The sequence below is a fragment of the Fulmarus glacialis genome, unplaced genomic scaffold, assembly GCF_000690835.1.
Source record: "Fulmarus glacialis isolate BGI_N327 unplaced genomic scaffold, ASM69083v1 scaffold3800, whole genome shotgun sequence".
In the NCBI taxonomy this organism is placed as follows: Eukaryota; Metazoa; Chordata; class Aves; order Procellariiformes; family Procellariidae; genus Fulmarus; species Fulmarus glacialis.
In genome coordinates, this window is record NW_009189452.1 from 62,934 (window position 1) to 83,724 (window position 20,791).

Below are 20,791 nucleotides of genomic sequence, written 5' to 3' on the forward strand. Positions count from 1 at the left end.
CTCTATCGTCACGTTTTTATTTTCAATAGCTCCAATGGCAGGTGATTAAAATGCCTCTTTGGCAGCTTCTTCCAAGCACTGAATTGGTGATTCTCCCAAAGGTGGATGTCTGGTACTAACAGGGAAAGGTCTGTGCTCTTCATCTCACCTGTACGTCCATCTTCCCTGGGAAAGCCTGGCAGGGGCTTGCTCTGCGGAGACATCCCCGCAGAGGAGCTTGGAGAAGGAGCCTTGTCTCTAAATCAGCACCCTCTGCCCCCGGGGCAGCTGCAGCCCTCCAAAACTCCTTGTGCTTTAATGGCTTTGTGGAGTGCAAGCTTACGCCTGGGGACAGTAAATCTCACCACTTGTGTTCCCCACACCGCAGCTCCCTGTGCCACGCTCTTAGACAACTTATCCATCACTGCCTCCCCTCCTGTCCAGATCCCTTTCTGAGAGCCTTTGGGAAGGAGATTTTCAATGGAGCCTCCCCTTCTTCTGGAATGGTGTTGAGTTTGCTGTCTTCCGGCTCTTCTCTGCCTTTCTAAAAGCTCTTCTTTGGGTATCTAATTGTTTCTGCTTTTGTTAATTCTTTCCCCACCAGGCTGGAGGGCAGTGGCAGGGAAGGAACCAGGATTTGCTTGCAAGGCAAGTTGAAAAGCTGTGCTCTTGCAGACTTTTAATTTTGCAAATTGTGCTTATACAGAGTCTTACGGTGCTTATAAAAGTGCTCTGTGGCATTACAAAAAACAGCATCCGAGCCTTGTTACAAAGAGGGAATAACAGTGCTTTAAAGGTTACTGATCCATCTACGTAAGACAGAAAGGCAGTTCAGATAATGACATACGTCTTAAGCTAGGATTTGGTAAATAACTGTATCCAGTGCGTTGGAGCAGCGTGCCAGCTCATATGGTAATGTTTATGGAGCTATTTTAGTGCTGCTAGTAGTGCAGTCGCGTAAAATTGGTCTAGCCAAAAGAAGCAACCTGTGATGTGAGGTCTGGACTAGGTAGGTAATTTCCTGTACCAGGGGACACAGAACACTGGTTGTAGGAGTCCTCTTGATTGCTTGTCACTGAGTGGGAAGCCTGCAGTGGACTGACACATTTGGAAAAGCTGAATTTACTGGTTTTTCTATTTATTTCTCCTCCTGACTGATGGACAAGATTGTAGGGTTTATCCTAACAGTTATCCCCTTGATAAGCTTATTACAACTCCAGCAAACTCATGCAAAAAATATATTGTATAATGGAGGCTTTACTGTCTGGAAACCAGGACAGTCTGAGCCATCCGAACAAGAAAAGATTTCTGCCAGGCCCCAAGCAGTCTTCACCTGAGCTCATCCCCCAGCTCTCTGCGTGGCCTTGGGCAGGTTGTTTCACCTTTCTGCCCCCGTTTCTTACACTATAAGCTGGAGGGAAATGATGCCTCCCACGTGGGCTGTTGGGAGGATCCGGTGGATAACAAGCTATGTTTTCTGCTAATACTAATCACTGCCGGAGCTGCGCAGAGCTGCAGTCATGCCCAGCATCAGCATGGAATGGGGAAGATGTGAAGTTGCTGGAGTACTGGATGTGCTGGATGTGCGTCCACACCAAAGCTCACTGGAAACTTTCCCACTTTCTGTTCCAAGTCCAAAGTTGTATCTCTTTTCTCTGACATAAAAAAACATAGCAACATGTTTATTAATAACAGAAAGCCTGGGAAAACAAGACGTCCAGTTGCATGAAGCTTCCCTCTTGCCCCATGGAGGGACAAGAAGTGAGGAGAGGACAAACATTTCAACAAGTTGCCCGGAGTAGTGCTGGAAGAGAGGCAGGTACCGCAGCGATGAGGGACAGACAAGAGGCTTGGCTGAATGGCAGTCACCTTTTGTTGCACTCTGCATAATCGTGTGCCCTTTTTTTAAACCCTGTTTAAAATCACGGTGTCCAGCAGCAAAATGAAATATCTCCAGCATAAAGGCATTAACAAGCCTTCTATGAACTTGTGTCCTCAGAGGCAGGTTTGTCTAAACAGCATCTTCATGCTGCCTGAGAACCAGAGATGCGTAGACAAATTGGAGGTAATTTAGAGAAGAGCAACACAAATTATTAAAAGACTGAAGGAACTGATGTGAGAAAAAAAAGATTAAAAGATATGAATATGCATGACTTGGCCTAATGACAGCTGAAGAGGGATAAACGCCTACAAGTGTTTGAAGCCCCAAGGAGAGGAGTTGCCTGGAAGGATGCAAGGGGTGTAACAACAGTAAGGACCACTGGGATGAATTTGAGATTTGGCAAATTAGTCTAAGCAAACACAAAGCCCACCTGAAAGCCCTGTATCTGTCAGCGAGGGTAAGGAAAGGTGATAGAGAGAAAGAGAAGAGGATTTATGTCAAAAATGCTACAAATGCCCATGAGCTATATTTTGGCAGTGACAGAGAATAGCAGTTCAGAGGCAAGATCCTACAGAGAAGGGGTTGGTAACCGTGAGAGAGCAGATGGAAGATCCTTGGTCTGCGGTTAGGCTGTTGAGATGGTAGCGTAATTTCTCAGGCACATTTTAAAGAGTCTCCAAGGTTATGCAGAAGAGCAGCTTGCTCCAAGAAAACGGAGAATCTGACAGGGAACAAGCACAATCCCAACTCTGCTCTGTGGTGACAAGGAGGTAATAATATATTCAGAAACTGATACCCAATACCAGCATATACAAATTACTGAGGTTCATCATAATAGCATATTAATTGATCAATCAATGTACTTAAGGGCATTAAGCTTCAGGAAAGGAGTGTTGGAATAAGTATGAAAAAGAAGCTTCCAAGGGAGCCTAAGTGAATTAGGCACTAACACTCTATTAGGGTTCAATTAGGCTTCTTTGAAAAACCCAGACTACCCTGATGCTTTGAAATCCATTTGTGGGAAGAGCAGACAAATTCAAAAAGGTGCCATAATGAAAGTGCAAGAAGCTCCAATTTCTCTGAAAGAGAAAAACGCAAGGGTTGAGCAGTAACCCCTGTGATTTCCCAGGGACAGGCTGCTCAAAGAGCTCAGATTTAAATGAGGCTTTTGCAGACGCACTCAGAGCCCGTACAGGCTGAGAGAGGGAGAAGAAAAGGCAGCAGCAGGAGCAGAATCAGTGCAGGAATATGCCCTTAGCTACATATTGGAGGAAGAAACTGCATTAAATAAAAAAAAGAGGATGCAGGTGACATTAGCTGTTCTTTAAATTCCCCCCGTACTAAACTTCTAGGGTTTTTTAAAGGGATACCCTTGACTGAAAATCTGCTGAATTATTTCTCAGAAGTTTAAATTGGTTTGAGGAGCTCCCTTGTCTCCCAATCCTCCCAGTCTCTTAATTTGTGGCTTTACCAATATATTTTCCTGGTTTTTGCAAAATATTTCTCTGCTGTTGCTGAAGCGTTGGCCTTACAAAGACACACATCCGCAAGCAGCTCCTCACACATGCTCACTTGCGTTGCCTCGTGCTGCTTGGCCCCAGCACTCAGGATGGACCTCCAGAAACAAGATCGTTTGACACTGTAGGCGAGAAGCATTTCGGAGAATTATTGCGCATGGATTCATGCGTCAGTGCGTTGTAGAGATGCATGTATCAGGAGTTACTTGGTTTTGTGAAGCATCTTACAAGCTTCAGCCATTTTGTTGTTGGCAGCCTGCTTTTGCGGTGCATCTGTGTTCATACGGGTGTTTGAATAGGTGACTGCCCATAATCAAAAGCAACGGCACTCACCGCTGTAGTAACCTTTGGGGGAATTCAGGGGGTTTATTTGATAGAGTTTAGTCAGCAAGACAGAGACTGCCTCTAAGAGTGGAGTTTTTCTAAGCCTCAGTATCAGGTAAATTCCAAGTATGATGGATCAGTGATTTATCTTCCTGCGTATTTAGAAAACTCTCATCGTGTTACTGCTAGAAATACCTACCTGTGTGCTGCTTTGCAAACAGTTCGGAGAAGAGGACAGCAGTTCGCTTTATGCGGCGCTGATGACATTACAGTGTTTAGTCAGCTGTGCTGCCATAAAGATGTCACGTTGAAACCTTATTTCAGGAAGACAGAGGGGCTGCTCTTTCCTTCTTGCTAGGCATGAGATTTATGCATGTGGCATCCTGCCACCAAGCCACCGGCTGAACCCAGCGCCTGCGAACCAGATTTTCTGCCACGCGTTTATCTCATGATATTATGAGGCTATCAGCTGACATCCTACCAAGCCTTTTGGTTTAATCTGAAGGCAGCCTTGCAATTCCATGAAGTCAATACAGGTGATTAATAAATATACTGAGTGCACCAGAGAGCTTAGGTTGGGCTTGAATGCGACCTTGGGTGTAGGAATGTGCAGGAGGTTACTGGAAACACAGCATGTCTTTGTAATGCCCAGGGGTTCGATGTATCAAAGCAAGTACCTTCATTATCAAGTAGCAGGGCAGCGCCATGAAAATCTAGCCGAAAAAGGCATATTTCTGAGAATGGCAAAGCAGCGCACCAGCAGCTTTGGCTTCCCCAAACCAGCCAGTTCCCTGCTGGGCTTGTACTTGGAAACTTGGAGCTGACAATATTTTGAACATCAGGCTGCATAACCTGCTGGGGAAGCCTGGGCTGGGCTGGAGATGGCTGCGGGGAGGGACCGCTCACGTCACCACTCCAGTGCGCCTTATTGCTTGGCCACCATGCCGCATCCCCAGCCATCACCGTCACTGTCGGCACGGCCCGTTACCTGGCCGTGGAGTAGGCACCAAAGGCTAGCATCTGCCGTTTTGGGGGTTTGGGGTGGTGTTTTTTAATTAGAATGCCCTCTTCTCGTTTGAAGGAGTTTTATGCAATGGGGAACTGATTCTGCTTCAGATCTGTCCTTGATGGCTTCCTGCGTCCGAGGAGGTCCTTGCTGCAGCTCTCAGATCGGGCCGGTGCAAGACATGGGGCGAGTCTGAACCCAGGGTTTATGTGAGACGACATAAATCTCCTTTGTAGCTCTCAGATGAATCGAATATATTCCTGCTTCATAATGTTTTTTAAAACTCTATTGGAATTATGCACAAAGAGCTGAAACAGCAGTTTATTGGAGCAAAACCCTATCGTAATGTGGGTAGTCTAACTTCTGTATTTGTATTTCTAGCTGAAGCCTGTTTCTTTAGGCAGATAGCACAAAGGGTCTTTTGTAGGAAGAATAGTAAACTAGAGAGACAGATGAGTTATAAGGCATAAGGGAAACATTATTTTAACCTCTCTGGGCATTACTTCAAAAATGTTAAAAGTCTTCAGAGCTTTCCAGTGTAGCATTTAAGGAGCAGGAAATTTGACTCCGTAGCAGTAAACATATTTCCTTTTAAAATTAACTGTATACTGTTGTAGCCCAAGTCTATGCAGGAGCACACTGAGAGTCCTTTTGGAGAATACCTGTGAGGATTTTACTGGATTAGAGACTTGGGAATAAAAAGATTATTTTTGATGTGATACTGAAGAGGGTTTTGTAACTGAGACTTAGAAGATAGCAGAACAAAGCAAGCAAGCATTCATAATACTGATATAATTAGTAGGAGAAGAAATGTCACAAAAAGTTTAGCAAAGAAAATGTCCTCACTCAAACTACCAAAAAAACCGCATTCAACTTTTTGTAATCTAGTTTGCTCAAGCTCTGGCCTGCCTACCGAGATGGGAGTCATGTATGTATGAACAGATTATTAGGGAAAGTCTTCAAAGGGTCAACTTCAAGGTATAGCGGATCATGTTGATCATATAGTCCTCTGAATCAATGATAACGTTTAGGCTTCCTGGTAGCGTGATCATGACCTTCCAAGCACAGCGCCCAGGGCAAATGGATGCGAAAATTCCCACCAGAGGAGAGAATTAATCACCCTCCAGTTTGGGTTGACGTCTGGTTGTAGACATCTCAATGTGGCATGGTCTGAGGCACGGTCTGAGGAACACACTCCCTTTCCCAGGAGCTGATGGCTCACAGTTTTAGGCCAGAAGGGGACACCGATATTCTCTGCTTCCCCTGGTGTGTGGCGCATCCTCTCAGCTCAGATTGCTCTGGGGACTGTGTTAAGTGTGACTATTAATTATAACATGAGTTTACACATGTCTAGCTGACAAGTAAATACTTGCTTGTATGTACCTATTTAGGTGTCTGAACCTAGAGCTGAATCTCTACCCTGAAATGTTTAGGTAATTAAGGAAAGATAAGATCTCCAAAGATTTTTCTTTCCCTGTTTTTTATGAAACACGCTTGTGATTGAAGGCTGGTTGAAGACCCTGCTTTCAGTTCAGCCGCTGAAATCCATATCGGTGAAATAGGTGCCTTGAAGCAGGCCAGGTAGCATCTCTCAAAAGTCACTACTCTACTGTGTCCCCAGTGACTGTCCAAAAAGTCTTTGCTGAGGTGGTAGCCTCGGCTCCTGCAGAATCACCCCGGCCATGCACGGCACCGCAGGGGTGTCCGGCAGCATCACCGCTCAGCAAGGAGTTTATGGCCTAGATCTTCTGCTGGTGCAAAACCCGAGCAGCTCCCTTCATCCAACGGGAGCTATGCTGAGATTCACGTCACCTGAAAAACCAGTCCTGATGGTGCTCAAAAACTTCCCTAGCATTTTAAACAATAAATTCGTTAGATTTTTGCATAATGGCATCCATTTTCAAGGAGCTGAGGCATGGTCTCCCATGTTTATGAGTTGATAACTCCTAATTTTAGGCCAGAAGGGTCATTAATATTCTCTGCTTCACCCTGTCATGTGATGCAGGTTGTAGAGTAGTCATAAGTGATTCCCAGCAAAGACCTGAGAAATATTTGTACTTGTCCAGCCAGCGCCTGCAGCCAAGTAGCAAGAAGAAGACATCCTCGGAGTTACAGGCGCAAACGGCAACTCCAGGAACCCGAGGTTGTTGTCTGCTGAATTTGGCAATGTGCCCTGCACAGGTATTCTGCTGTTTTAATAAAAACCAGTAACATCAGTAAGTGCAGTAGATATTTCATAGCTGTATAAGGAACAACGGAAAGACAAGAGAGAATGGAGAGCAAATAACAGATGGTAAGGAGGTTGAAATGCTTTACGGTGCTTATTGCAGTCTTAAATGAAAAGGATAATAGTAACAGGATATTTAGTACAATCACAGCTAACGGAGCTGGGAAGCCTTCATAAGGGAGAATCCAAAAGAAAAAGGCTGCTGATTGCCTAAATCACTTGAATATTCTTAAATCAGCGAGGCTAAATGAAATTCACCCTTGACTACAGTGCTTAAAAGAGCTGGTATGAAAAACTGTTGGTTTATAAAAGCCTCTCCCGTCTTCTAGAGATGCTGCGATGGTACGTACTCGTCAAATCCCTTGGTGAAAAACACTGCGATTGTATGTACCCTTAATGCCATCAGTGACGAGCCCAAGTCGCGACTGCGTGCAGTCGTGCGCACACACACACAGAGCCAGCTTTTTCTAGCTGTTTGAGCAAAAGGAAGAATAAGAGTGAAAAGTGACATCGGTTTTGATATGTGACATTAACTTTCAAGCTGATGAAAGCGAGCAACATGTTCTAATTATTATTCCCCTTCAAAATAAGCCACGAGCTCAGACAAAAGAGGAGAGCAAGGGGGGAGAAAATCCAGGAGAGAAGCAGAATCACATTTTCTCACTTATCTAATTAAAGCAAGGTGGGCAAGCCAGAGGGAGAGCTCGCTGTGCTCAGGCAGCAGCGCTGCCCCGTTTATTCTGGGAAAGGTGGGAGATGGAGGCAGTCACTCTGCCGGGCCCGTGGGAATTGTCTGACCCTACCGGAGGGGAGTTCTCTTCCCAATGTGAATTCACACTTGACTTTGGGGACATCCTGGTGCATGTTGAACTCTGTGTCCTAATTTAGTGGCACAACTGTTTGCACCTGTGTTTTGCGTTGGTTCATGGTACAGATGCTTCCAGCGCAGACCTGCCTCGGGAGCATCAGGGGAAGCTCTGGCATGTCCCACCGTACTGAGGGAAGGTGCTGGCTCCGCTATAGACTCTGTATATTTTACAACTTTATTTAAACTGCCCGTTAGTGACTCGTTCTGCTTCCTGAGCAGCCTGTAGTGGAGATTAACCTCCCCTGCGGGAGTTCTCTGGCTCATCCCCAATATACCCGCATTATTCCCGTGTCCCGATGCCACGTTTCATCTTGGCTCGTGTGTAAGGTTAAACGCCCCCAACCTTCTTAAAAAAGGCACTTCCTGAAATCAGAGCTTTGCCACCCACTGCCATATGTCCACTGCTCCCTCTCCTACAAGGTACTGTTTAATGACATTAAGATATCTGCAGCCAAGTGCCTGACATTTGTGACTCCGGGGAAGGGGAGCAGCCGTTTTACCTCCTAGAAAGCGCCTTAGAAATTAATTTCAGCAAAGGAAAAGAGAGGAGTGTCTTCTTTTCTGGTTTGGAGGCTGATGAAGTGATCCCAAGCCCTACTTGGCCCTGTGCCACGCTGGAGGTAATAGCGAGGAGCCACGCACTTGCTGCTTACATGTTGGGGTTTTTTTTCAGAAGAGGAGCGCTGTCATTTTTCCATCCCTTTTGCATCACCCAAACAACTTTTTTATCCCCAAACAACTGCAGGGTGGCCAGGCCTCAACACTTCAGGCTGTATCTAAAATTGCCGGCCCCGAGGAGGACTGGTGAGCAGGGGGCTGGGGATCAGCCTGAGACCCTGGTCGTCTCCCTGCTGCCGTGGCCCCGCAGGCACCCCTGGGGTTCAGCTTCCCATGGGTGGTTACATCCTCGCTTTGACAGAGCTTGCACCAGGCTGACGTGGCTCTCCAACAAGAAAGCAGCGTGAATTCCTGCTCCGAGGAGAAACCCTCTGTTTTCCTCCCAAATGAAGCCTGCTTCTTCAATTTGGGTGGGGAAAGGGGAAGCCCTGGAAGCAGTCCCAGGTCACTGCATCCTCCCCTGCCTGGCCACCCCATTAGCTGCCCTCCCACCTCGCTGTGCCCCTGCCCCATTCCCATCCCTGCTCCTGCTGTGACTTGGCTCTCGTGCGCTGCAGGGACAGGCACGCTGCTGAAAAAGAAAGCGAGAGCCAAGTAGCTTCTGGAAGACTAGAGGCATCTGCAGGCCAGCAGATGCTGCTGGCACCCAGCGTTTCTCAGGACCGGTGGCACGGACCTCAGGAATATTTATTTGCATCCTGGCCTCAATCCCAGTTGGGATCTTTGGATGCTGCCGCTATATGAATATTTATTACAACAGATGATTATCTTTTCTTGCTGCGCACCCTTAGTTTGCATCCTGTTTGTGTGCATTTCTTCTCAAGAACCACATTTTCCTATTACTCTGCTTTTCACTGTACTCTTGTGCTGTGTTGTGATATAACCAATTATATATAAAAAGAATAATCTGGGGATGGACTCTTGGTTTTTCGATTGCAGTTTTCTCTCTTGGGGTTTTGTTCTCCTTTAAGCCGTGTTCAGTGACAGACAGCTTCATTTGCTCAGATGTCCTTTGCCCTCCGAGGTTTAATGTATTTATTTAGAAGATGAAACTTGCTGTCAGTATTTGTACAGCACCCTCTGGAGTCTGACTTCCCCAAAATCTAGAAGTACATTATTTGTTTCACCAACAAATAAACCCTATTAATTAGAAGTTTTTTAGCAAATTGGCTGATATTATTCAGTCTCTGCCATGGCAATTGTTGAAATCCACCCTATTTACCAGCTTTTATTTATTTTATAGTGCCAGAAAAGACTTGTTTTGGGGTTTTTTTACAGTGCAACATCCACGCTCACATTTCAAGGTTAATTCAGAAAACACAAAAGCTTACTCCATGTCTCCAGTGCACAAGGTGTTATATTCAGCCTGAGTTCAGAATGAGCTTTTATTTCAAAAATCCCTCCATACACTGCTATATAACAAGAGTTGCCACCTTTTGAAGATTATTTTCAGTCTCCTGGGACCAAAACCAGCCTGGGTCGGGGAGCACTGAGGGCTGCGCTATCTCTGCCCTACCCGATCGCCAGGCAGGGCTTGTATGCAGCATCCATGACAAGTGTCCTTTACAGGTTGGGTGATAGGGGACGGTTTGCAGGGAAGGAGGAGGAGATGTCGAGCGGCTGAACTACAGCACAAAGGCTGCAGTGTGTTATTATTTCCCCCCTCACAGTATGCTGCGGAGTTGCTGGCGGTGGTGCGCCTCCCCTTCATCCATCCCAGCTATCTGCTAAATGTTGTTGACAATGAGGAGTTGATAAAGTCTTCGGAGGCTTGCCGGGATCTAGTGAACGAAGCCAAACGTTATCACATGCTGCCGCACGCTCGACAAGAGATGCAGACGCCGAGGACCCGGCCCAGGCTCTCTGCAGGTAAAGCAAAACTTCCTTCAACGACACCAGCTCCCTGGTCCAGTGGTTCCCGGACATGGCCGGGACATGCCCTGGGATGGGGCACGGACCTCAGCTCCTTCCCTTGACTCCTTCTAGGAGCCTGGTGATATTTCAAGGTTAATTTTCCATTTCTGCTTTGCTCAAGTGTTTAGGAGCCTCTCCCAATGGTCAGACGTGGGTGTGGAGATGTACGCTCCTGAAACTAGATTTTAAGGAGCCTAGTTTTTAAGAATTACTAGTTTTGGCAGAGACCGTGACATTCCCCCGTTGTCCTGAAAGTGAGCCCCTTGCCCTCTGTGCCTCAGTTTCTCTAGCTGCAAAAATACATGAATAATGACATTTGTTTTTTGCCATTCGGCCTCTTGCAGGGAGCAGCTGATTAATATTCATAGAACAGCTTCACTTTTGCAGCCCTATGTAAATACATTATTTTCACACAGTGAGTCTTACAGTGCCAGTTCAGGCTGTTTGCGGCCTTCAAAACAAATGGATCACAGACGATACATTCCCTTTTAAAAACCCAGCAGCTATGCAGAACCGTGCCGCTTCAAGAAGTTTCTCACCTGAGGAATGGATTCATTTTCCTTCTTGGAAAAAACCATGAAAAAAAAACAAGTGCCCAACTCACCAGCAGAGCCTGTATCATGGTAGTGTGAGAAATAATACCCTAAATATTTGTTGAACAGAGAGTGGTACAAATATCTGCATCCAAGGAGGAGTCAGATGAAACAGGTGAATTGTTTTAACGGGCTGCCTGTACTTCTGCCTCTCGTAAGTACAATCACAAAGCCAGGCAAAACTTTCTGTCACTGCCACTAATGCTAATGTGGCACAGAGATGGCATATCAAACCACGGCATTTGCAGCTTCTGGAGACTGCCTCATCAAGGCACCTTTCAGAAGGATGAAGCGTAGAGGACTTTCAATAACAATCTATCCTAAAAAGTCTTTCATTGAAGACAGCTAGTGGTGTGATGTTTGAAGGGATTTTTGAAAAGTGCTTATTTTATGTATATAAAATTGTAGGTGTAATATGAACCATTTCCAGAAGCTTGTTGATGAGGGAAAAGTGATTCTCTCGGGGTAAGAGAGGGTGATTATAGTTTTTTAGGTCAGAGTCTAATTATATAGAATCATGTTATTTTGCATATCAACGGTATTCATGTAGGCACAAAGGATCTCTAAACACCCTTTGTGAACTCGCTGCAGCATGTCACGTGCCCTCTCGAGGTCATTGATTATAATCAAGTTATGTCTTGCACAGGTGATTAGATTTTCTGGTATGGCGCAAAAATAACGATCTCTTGTTACTGAGAAATACTTATTTAAAACTGTACAGCACTTTAACTTAATAACTTTTAAGAGAGTAACCTTGCTTGAATGACACAAATGTATTTTTTGAAAACGCTAATGAAGAATGGCGATAATCCATTACTCTGAAGACGCATTTCTCTCGGTTGCACCTCCTAATCTCTCTTGCTGGCAAACTCACTTCTGCACTTCTGACCCCCCTGGGCACTGTAACATGTCACAGCAACGGGTCTGGCCACGAGCACAGCTCCCGAAATGGCGATTCCTTCCAGCTTGTGGCCTCATGGTCCTGCTTCTGAGCCTACCTCTCCTGGCAACAAGTTGCACTGGGGCTTACAATTGCTGCAGAAAGATTTTTAACACTTCTGCAAAATCTGAAATCCAAACTATCCCCAGCACTTGACTCTTGGGGTTGGAGCCAGCAAACGTCCCAGAGTTAAACTGCAACTCATCACCGTGGAGATGACTCTGGAGTAACATTCAGATCAGATTTGACTCAGCTCTGGCTGTAAAGTGGGAATAAAACTCTTGAGACGTGGATTGCAAAAGTTTTGTCCATTTGCATGAACAGAGAATTTGGCTTGCTGTACACTCTGCATGTTATGGGCTTGAGGGAGCTGTTCAAGCACAGGTTAATCTCAGTTAGTAACTATATTAGGGCAGGGGCTATCTCCGTCGTGTTTCCTGGCACCTAGTAGACTAAGATCCTGATCCATGGCTTGAGTATGTGTTATCTACATCTGGAAAACCTGCTTTCTCTGGGAAAAGCACAAAAAACCCCACCAGAAAATAATCTGTTCAGTATATGAGTATATGGAGAGAGAAAATCAGGATGAAGAACAACAACCATAGCCTAAATCTCCTCCAGACATTACCTTTTAGCGTGAGAACACCTTCTTTAGCGTGAGAACATCAAACATACTTTCCCTGGATAAGCTCCAAAGCTATCACAATCCTTGACAAAAATTCCCATTTTCTTCAATGGAAGGGGAATTCACTGCATGCAGGTCTCACTCAAAGACTATTGAAGTCAACAGACATCTTTACATGGAAAGGCCTTTTTATTTCTTTCCCCTTCATGTTTTGCCCAGATGGCATGCTCCCTTCCAAGTTCTCCAAAGCACGTTCATAGTGTTGTTCCCCACCCGCTGCTCTCCACCCCCCACACAGTCCCTTTTTCCTCACCCTTCCTGGTTTGATTGCGCAGTCGAAAACAGATTTATATATGATACATTAAAATTACCCTGACTGCCGAGTATTTTTTGATAGGCTCCTGCCTGGTTGAGAGATGTCACTTTTTATTATTTTTCTTACTTGAATCCTAGGTGTAGCTGAGGTAATAGTCTTAGTTGGGGGTCGTCAGATGATTGGCATGAATCAACGTGCTTTAACAGCAGTCACTTGCTTAAATCCTCAAAACAACAAGTGGTACCCATTGGCCAGCCTGCCCTTCTATGATCGAGAGTTTTTCAGCGTGGTCAGCGCTGGGGACAACATCTATCTCTCAGGTAAGCATCAGATTTCAAAGAAACATAGAATCACAGAATGGTTTGGGTTGGAAGGGACCTTTAAAGATTATCTAGTCCAACCCCCCTGCCATGGACAGGGACATCTTCCACTAGATCAGGTTGCTCAAAGCCCTGTCCAACCTGAACTTGAACACTTTTAATGATGGGGCATCCACAGCTTCTCTGGGCAACCTGTTCCAGTGTCTCACCACCCACATCGTGAAGAATTATGTCCAATCTAAATCTACCCTCTTTCAGTTTAAAACTGTTGCCCCTTGTCCTTTCACTACAGGCTCTGGTAAAAAGTCTCTCCATCTTTCTTACAAAATCCTTTTCTATATTGAAAGGACACAATAAGGTCTCCCCGGACCCTTCTCTTCTCCAGACTGAGCAACTGCACCTCTCTCAGGCTTTCCTCATAGGAGAGGTGTTCCATCCCCCTGATCATTTTTGTGGCCCTCCTCTGGACCCGCTCCAACAGGTCCATGTCTTTCCTGTGCTGAGGGCTCCAGAGCTGGACGCAGTACTGCAGGTGGGGTCTCACCAGAGCAGAGCAGAGGGGCAGAATCACCTCCCTTGACCTGCTGGCCACGCTTCTTTTGATGCAGCCCAGGATACGGTTGGCCTTCTGGGCTGCAAGCTCACATTGCAGGCTCATGTCCAGTTTTTCTTGCACCAGTATCCCCCAGTCCTTCTCCAGAGGGCTGCTTTCGATTCCTTCATCCCCCAGATTTACTGAGCTGGGAGAAGAGTTTCCTGCTTACAACATAGGACATGCAGGAGTTTTACCCAACTGCTCCTGGGGAAAAAAAAAGCCAAGTGGGAGGGAGGCTGGGGAGAGGGATTTCCCTGCTTTCATTATTCTCCATTTCTCTGCAGCGTTAACATTCTCTCAAAGCAGTCAACAGCAATATTTTGCAGTTGCAACGTGAAGAAAATAGGTCTGACAACCATCAAGCATGCAAAGAGGTTTCACTGCCATAGAAACACAATTTAAAATACTGGCTGTAGTTGAGTCTAAATGGTGGGTTATGGAATTTGAGACAGACAGGCTGAACTGCTGAATATGTGACCTACACTTACAGTATTTCCTTACAGGAGCATTCATGTTTTGTACTTGTTGTTGAGACCTCTCTTTTGACAGTAGTCACTAGCCCTATAATCTTCTTAGTTTCGATGAAACTGAGACCACGCTCCTTAAAAGGCTTTAACTCCCAACGTAGCTCTCTACACTGCGCCCGTAGCATCCCGGTGTCTGGTTTTTTGCAGTCTGGTGGTACCTCTGCTTGGCTGGAGGGGGAAAAGCAATTCCCACCAGGCCATGCAAGGATGCTCTGATGGCAGCTGAGTGGAGGTTTGATGATAAAAAGAGGCGCCTGGGCAGGGAGGTGTGGATGTGTGCGATCTGAGGAGGTAGTTGGGAGCGCAGATGCACCAGGCAGTACCAGTAAGGGATTACAGCTGTTGCCTTTCCCTTGCCGAGTTCCCTCACTGCATTTTCTGCAGTAAATTGCTGCCTCTGGTGTTAAATTCCATTAATACTGCATAGAGGCCCTAAGGATTGATTGGAAATTATTTCTTGACCTTTTTTTGCCCGTGCTCGTTCTGCTGCTGGAGCAAAAGCCTTCTGTGGAGGCTTTTGTGAGATGTTGACTTTTAGTTATTCTTAGCTGAGCTACTTTCCAATATGTAGAGCCATTTTAGGCTGTGCCATTCCTGTTAACAAAAACCATTGAATCCTAAATTCAAAGCTTATTTCAGCTCTTTCCGACCTGATGGTATTCAGTGGCTACAATAGGAGAGCTGAAAGTCCCGCATGGCTGGAAACTTAGCTGAGTGTCGGTGGATATTTTGCTTTGCTCAAACTTACAAGACGCAGGAAAGAGAGAAGGGGAACCAACAGAAGTGGGAATGAACCCTTGCAAGCTCCAAGTACTGGACTCCACACCGCATAGCATAGGTTTGGAGAGCAAAATACCAAGGAGGAAACCTGCTTTTCTCATTAAACCACAGAACTGAGTCTAGTTTCTTTTCCTGGCTCAACCACTGACTCCTAGTGTGGTCTCAAATAAATCATTTCACCTCTTTATGCTTCAAAATGGGGACAGTAAGACACCCACTAAGTGGCTACCTTGGAAGCTTCAGTCAGAAGTTAAATAATGACCAATATAAGTATTTCACTGGAGTACCTTGAACTGTTTTACAGGAGTGGTACAGCTGGTTCTTTCCTTTACCAGCAAATGAAAATAAAGAAGAAATTTGTCCCTGAAAATTAGACATTAAGGCTACAGTGCAAGCACTGACTTTATTCTGCCCATGTATGTGTTGCTTCAATCCATCACTGTATTAAGCATTTTAGATTTCAGACTGGCCTGTGCCTCGCAAGCCAAGCTCTGCCTCCTGACACCTTCTTGCAAGTGTTGCAGTAATGTAATAGACTGGAAGTTATTTATGAACACTGAAGAGGGTCTATCCCCTTATGTACATGTCCCTCGTAGTCTGACATCTTGATTTCTTCATGTCATCTTATTAAAAAAAAAAACAGCCTTTGGGGCACATGAATAAATGACAGAGATATGCATCATCGGAACAGATGCTCAGTATTGAGGGTGATTTATTTTAATTAGTCAAATGTCATTTGAAGAGTTTTTACTTTGTAACTGGCTTTGATTGCTGTGTGCAAAGCTGCTGCCGTTCCAGGATCTCACGTCATTCTCCCCTTTTCTTTCCCTCACCCGCACGTCGGTGCCAGGCGGCATGGAGTCGGGTGTCACGCTCGCTGATGTCTGGTGTTACATGTCCTTGCTCGATAACTGGAACCTCGTGTCCCGCATGACGGTCCCAAGGTGTCGACATAACAGTCTGGTGTACGATGGGAAAATTTATACCATTGGAGGAGTCGGTGTGGCAGGCAACGTTGACCATGTGGAAAGGTAAAAAAAATACCAAACCCATGCTGTTTGCTGGAGCTTTTTCTTCATGCTATGCTAAAAGACCATTTCCTTTTGAAAGGACACATCAAATGGGCTGTATGTGTTAAAATAAGCTTTTATAACAGCTAAGAAAGGAGGAAACTATGCAGGATTAAATTTCTTTTTAAAGCTTCAGTGGAAAGCATTGTTTCAAAACCAAAGACGAAAGCTGCCAGTTTGTTTGTCGGTTTGCTCGGGGGAGGGAAGGGAGGAATTAAGCTTCTTTGGACACTTTACACAGATTATGCAACGAACTAATAAACTTCCTTTGAATTTAGTACTGATGAAAGTCTTTACAGAGCACAATAATCTTTTTTTTTTTTTTAAACCCCAAAAAAGCGTGAGTTTCTCACGTGTGCTCTCCTGGTAGAGAACCTCAGCCTTGACCCGGCTGGAAGGAAGATCCTCCCTTTGGTGCTCTTGGCCTGGGGCTGGGACCTGCCAAGCTCCGAGTAAAACAACCGGTAAATGGAAACAGTTTTGAATTCCTGGCCGAGAGGGGCTGAATAGAGATGGGAGAGAATGGAAATTTCTCTTTTCAAGAAGACTCCAGTTATAAAAATTTTATATTTTCTCACATGGAACTTAAAAAAAAAGGAAGGAACAAAAGCACAAAAGAAACATTTCACAAAGTGGAATTCCAAAACCAACGAATTCCATGTCAACCATAACATTCAATAAAACCATAAATTTTATATGCATATCAATGTTTTCATTAAAAAATAGAAATGCAGTATATAAGAATATTCCATTCCAAAAAGATCAATACAGCCCTAGCCTTACCCAGACACTTAAAAATGCATTGTGGCAATAGATTAGTGATGCATTTTTGTGAAATGTTTTTTCTTAGTGAATCTGGCAACTAAAAATAGGAATTTTTTTTCTTTTTGTCAGTTTTAAGTGCTGGATTTGAATACTTCTTCAGCAACATTTTGAAGTAGAAGTAAAAGTTGCCTTAACAGGCGAGCCAAAAAGGGATAGGTCATTAAGAAAGATTTGCAAAAAAAAAAAAAAGAACATTTTTCAAAAGGTTAGGATTAAAGATGCTTTCAACCTGTTATTTCTGGATTTTGGTGCTGCAACATTTATGTTCCATTTATGCAGGGGGTGTTTTATTTTTTCATTTATGTAGATACTGTAAATACTATATACCAAAACCTGTATTAAAAGTTTATTAATGTTTCAAAGTCAGACACACAGGAAATTAGGAAATGCCAAAAATAAAGTTTCCTTCTGCAGATCTACTTTTTGGTACAATCTTTAATCGTGTGATGACTTTTTCTTCCCCAAAGGGCTTCTGCCTAGTTCAGTGCATGGGACAGACCAGTTGTCTGTATGCATGGCCAGGGAGATCCTATGTGGTGCTGAGTGATCACCATTCACATATAGTTTTGTGTTCCTCTGTGTTAACAAATTTGGCACTATTTCGCCTAGGAGACAAGGATGTGACAAAAGGAAAGGACGTGTGCTGTGGGACAAGGTCTGCAGGTAGCCTTCCCTCCCAGCCCAGGCACGGGCTGAAGAACCGACATTGGTGATGGTGCTCTCAGGAAGTCAGGGAAATGCGGGCAGCGAAGAATGAATGATAAATAATAGAAGTGAATGCAACACGTGAGCGTTGCTTCCCTCCTTACTCTGAGCTTAAGGTGGGCACTGCCCCTGGGACTTGCTTTGAAGAAAATCTCACCATTTTATGCAGGGTTTTTTTCTGATTTCTGAAGGTATTTGTCCTGTAATTTAAGTCAGTAAATTTTTAACTAACAGAAATGGTTTTGTGAACATGGGAGGGAGTGAGCCCAGGAAAGAGATGCAGTCTTTCATTCCATCTCTCGATAAAGAGGCACATGGAAATAACGCTATTGCAGATAGGTGTCTTGGTAGATGTCATTGATTGAATGATCTCCGTTAATTTTTCCCAGAGTCTCATTTCTTTCTCTGGTCTGATTCTCGTGGTCTCTCTTTAACAAAGCATCCAAAACATTGGTCAGTTGAATGAACCCCAAATCAAGCAAAGGCTCCCTGCTCCTTCCTTCTCATCTCAGTCACCCAAGCCCTTGCCACAAATGACATTGCAGCCTGCAAAGTCACGCTCAGGCCCTCGGCGTACCCCGCATGGCACAGTGAGAGCAGCCGTGCTGGTTTTCAGTTGTAACAAGGCCACCAAGAGACTTCTGTGTGGAAAAGGAGCAGATTTCCTCCCTATCATTTCAGCGCACGCTGTCTCAACTGCAATAAGGATGTCTTGTCATGGGGATTTGCTAAACCCGTGGTTATAATTAATCTGCTATTGTCTATAAAGTGACTTGTGAGACGCAGCCATGGAAAAAGTGCAACATGGCCTCTTCTGGGTTATGCCAAGAAATGAGAGAGGTTTTGGGATGTTTCCTTTTTTATTCTTTGTATTAAAATGACAGTGAGGATGGCAGAAGCAAAGCATGGCATGGCTGAAGCTGTGCATTTTGGGAAGGATGTTTCAGGGTCTGCTGTTAGAAATGCAGGTGAGAAAAAGCTGAACCTCATAGCTGTGTGGAGCAAAGTCAGGACTTTTCATACAAAAGCATTTCCCATTTGGACCAAGCAGCTAATTTGTGCAAGTGTTCAGGAATTTAAACCACTGTACCTGCTTTTGCAAGCAATGAGGCTTTCTGAATTTGGGTTGCAACTTAAAAAAAAAAAAAAAAAAATTAAAATACAAAGAAAAGCCACTAAATTGCTCAGTTGTCTGTGGTCATAAGCACAGTTAATGCTAACTTCTTGACTTTGCCCTCTCTTTCTTTCACCCCATCTCAAGAGCTACAAGCGACCAGCCTTCTCCCACCGTATTTCCGTGTGGGCTGCACATTCCTCTTCAAATATTGTTTTGCTTTGGATGGGACACTGAGAGACCATCTCTCAGGAGGGTGGAAACCTCTCTCTCATTCCAACAGGTCTTACAAAAGGGCTATATTAAAATAATAAGGTGACATGTTCACATGGTCTAAGTCAGGTGATGCCAAAAATTGCATTTACCTCTGCGATTAACATTGTTCCTCTCAGTGTTAAATTTCAGGGTCACACGCTCTCGGGTTTTGGTTTGTTTTTCAGCCCAAAGGAGGCATCTGAGATTAAAGCCCTGTTACCCACCCAGATGGAGGTACGGGGGCTCATCCAGGCCTGACATGGTGCGGTCCTGGGCTGTGCCACCAGTGTGAAGGACAACGCACTGGACACCCTCCCTCGCTGGGCCACCTACCACTTCCCCTCGTGCACGTGCAGCTTATCTTTCCCAACCGCGTTTTGCTTTGTGCTTGCTCAGTTAGCTCAAGCGTGACCATGCCCAGCTTTGGCCAGGTTTCGATGCGTATTCGCTGGCGTGGTAGAGGGCACGTCTCCGGTCCCTGACCTCACCAGTTAGCAGCCCCAGAGCATGGAGACTGCAGGGTGTCACCACAGAAGGTCTTAGAAGATGGAGAAAATAACATTTTCTCCCAGTTTCCTTCTTGTGCTCCATCTGTTTTTCCTGGAATTCTTGTAATATTTCACCCTAAGTGGTTAAAATCTTGCAAAGATGTTTTTATTGCATTTTATTTTTTAAAAACCAGATGTCAGACCATTTTAGCTATACATGCTACCACTTGACTGCACCTAATACATCTGCGGCACCATTAGAAAGCATTAAAGCAAGTAGGGACCACTGGACTTCTAATGATTTATGGCATCAGCTCCTGTGCTCCTCTCCTTGCTTTCAGTTGTGTCACTGATGCTGAAGGGTGTAGCCTCACCAGAAATTCTGGTGCCACTTAAATCAGTGGGTGTTTTCCCATCAACTTCAATAGGGCTGAGATTTTTTACTCTTTCTCTGCCATTTGTCTGTAAAAAGACAGTAAGAATTCTGGCTCGATGGGTAATATTACGGGACTATCACAAACAGACAAGTAGGAGTCATTCGTTACTCATCTTAAAACAATATGCATGTGCCAGAGGGTCTGAGTTATAAGTCCATTTTTGTGGCTGTACATGGGTATATGTTCAGGGAGAGTTATGTTTTTGGAATGAGTGTTTAGGGAAATAACGGCGCGACTGCAGTTCTCCATCAAGCCCCTCTGGCAAGTTTCTGTGTGACAGGGAGCGAGTCATTAGGTGTTAGGCGAGAGGGTATTACACTTTCTGTCTTCTTCTGAGATATGAGTTGAGTTGGGAGGCGGCGAAATGAAGTGGATCCATGAACTAGGTTTTTAGATAATGGATGGGCCCTGTAATATATGCAATTTGAGAGCTGAGAAGACTGCATATGCTGACAAGACAATGTATGTGACTAAAAGTGTGGAAATGTGGGTGCTTTGTGGTTATTATCTGTTTGAAGGACAGAAGAAGATGAATCCCCTTGACCTGACAGCACTTCTATAATACGGTTGTCTAAAATTGGGAGATTACTTCGGCTGGCAGTGTGTACTTGGAAGAGAGTCTAAGAAGTTCCATGTAAAGAATAAGCTTTCTAAGCTTTAGAAACTGCTTCAGAACCTACTGTTTTATTGACGTCTTGAGAAAATTAAATATATAGCCTCGTCGAAGGATAGTTTCTTAAGCTCCTTAGAACAGTCAGAAGAAAATTAAAAAGGCAAAAAATAGTAATCCATTAATGTGATTTTAAACAACATGTGAATCATGTGAAGAGCAGTTCAATATGACACTGTACAGCTTTATTTTAAAT

At 44.6% G+C, this 20,791-nt stretch overlaps 1 protein-coding gene across 1 annotated transcript in view; it reads left to right on the forward strand.

Moving 5' to 3' along the window:
- KLHL29 (kelch-like family member 29) overlaps positions 1-16,066 on the forward strand; it is a 41,820-nt gene extending 25,754 nt beyond the window's left edge. The window contains exons 4-6 of the mRNA XM_009582038.1: positions 10,092-10,290; positions 12,947-13,129; positions 15,882-16,066. Coding sequence (XP_009580333.1) covers positions 10,092-10,290; positions 12,947-13,129; positions 15,882-16,066 — 567 coding nt within the window. The remainder of the gene's footprint in view (positions 1-10,091; positions 10,291-12,946; positions 13,130-15,881) is intronic.
- Positions 16,067-20,791: the final 4,725 nt, after the last annotated feature.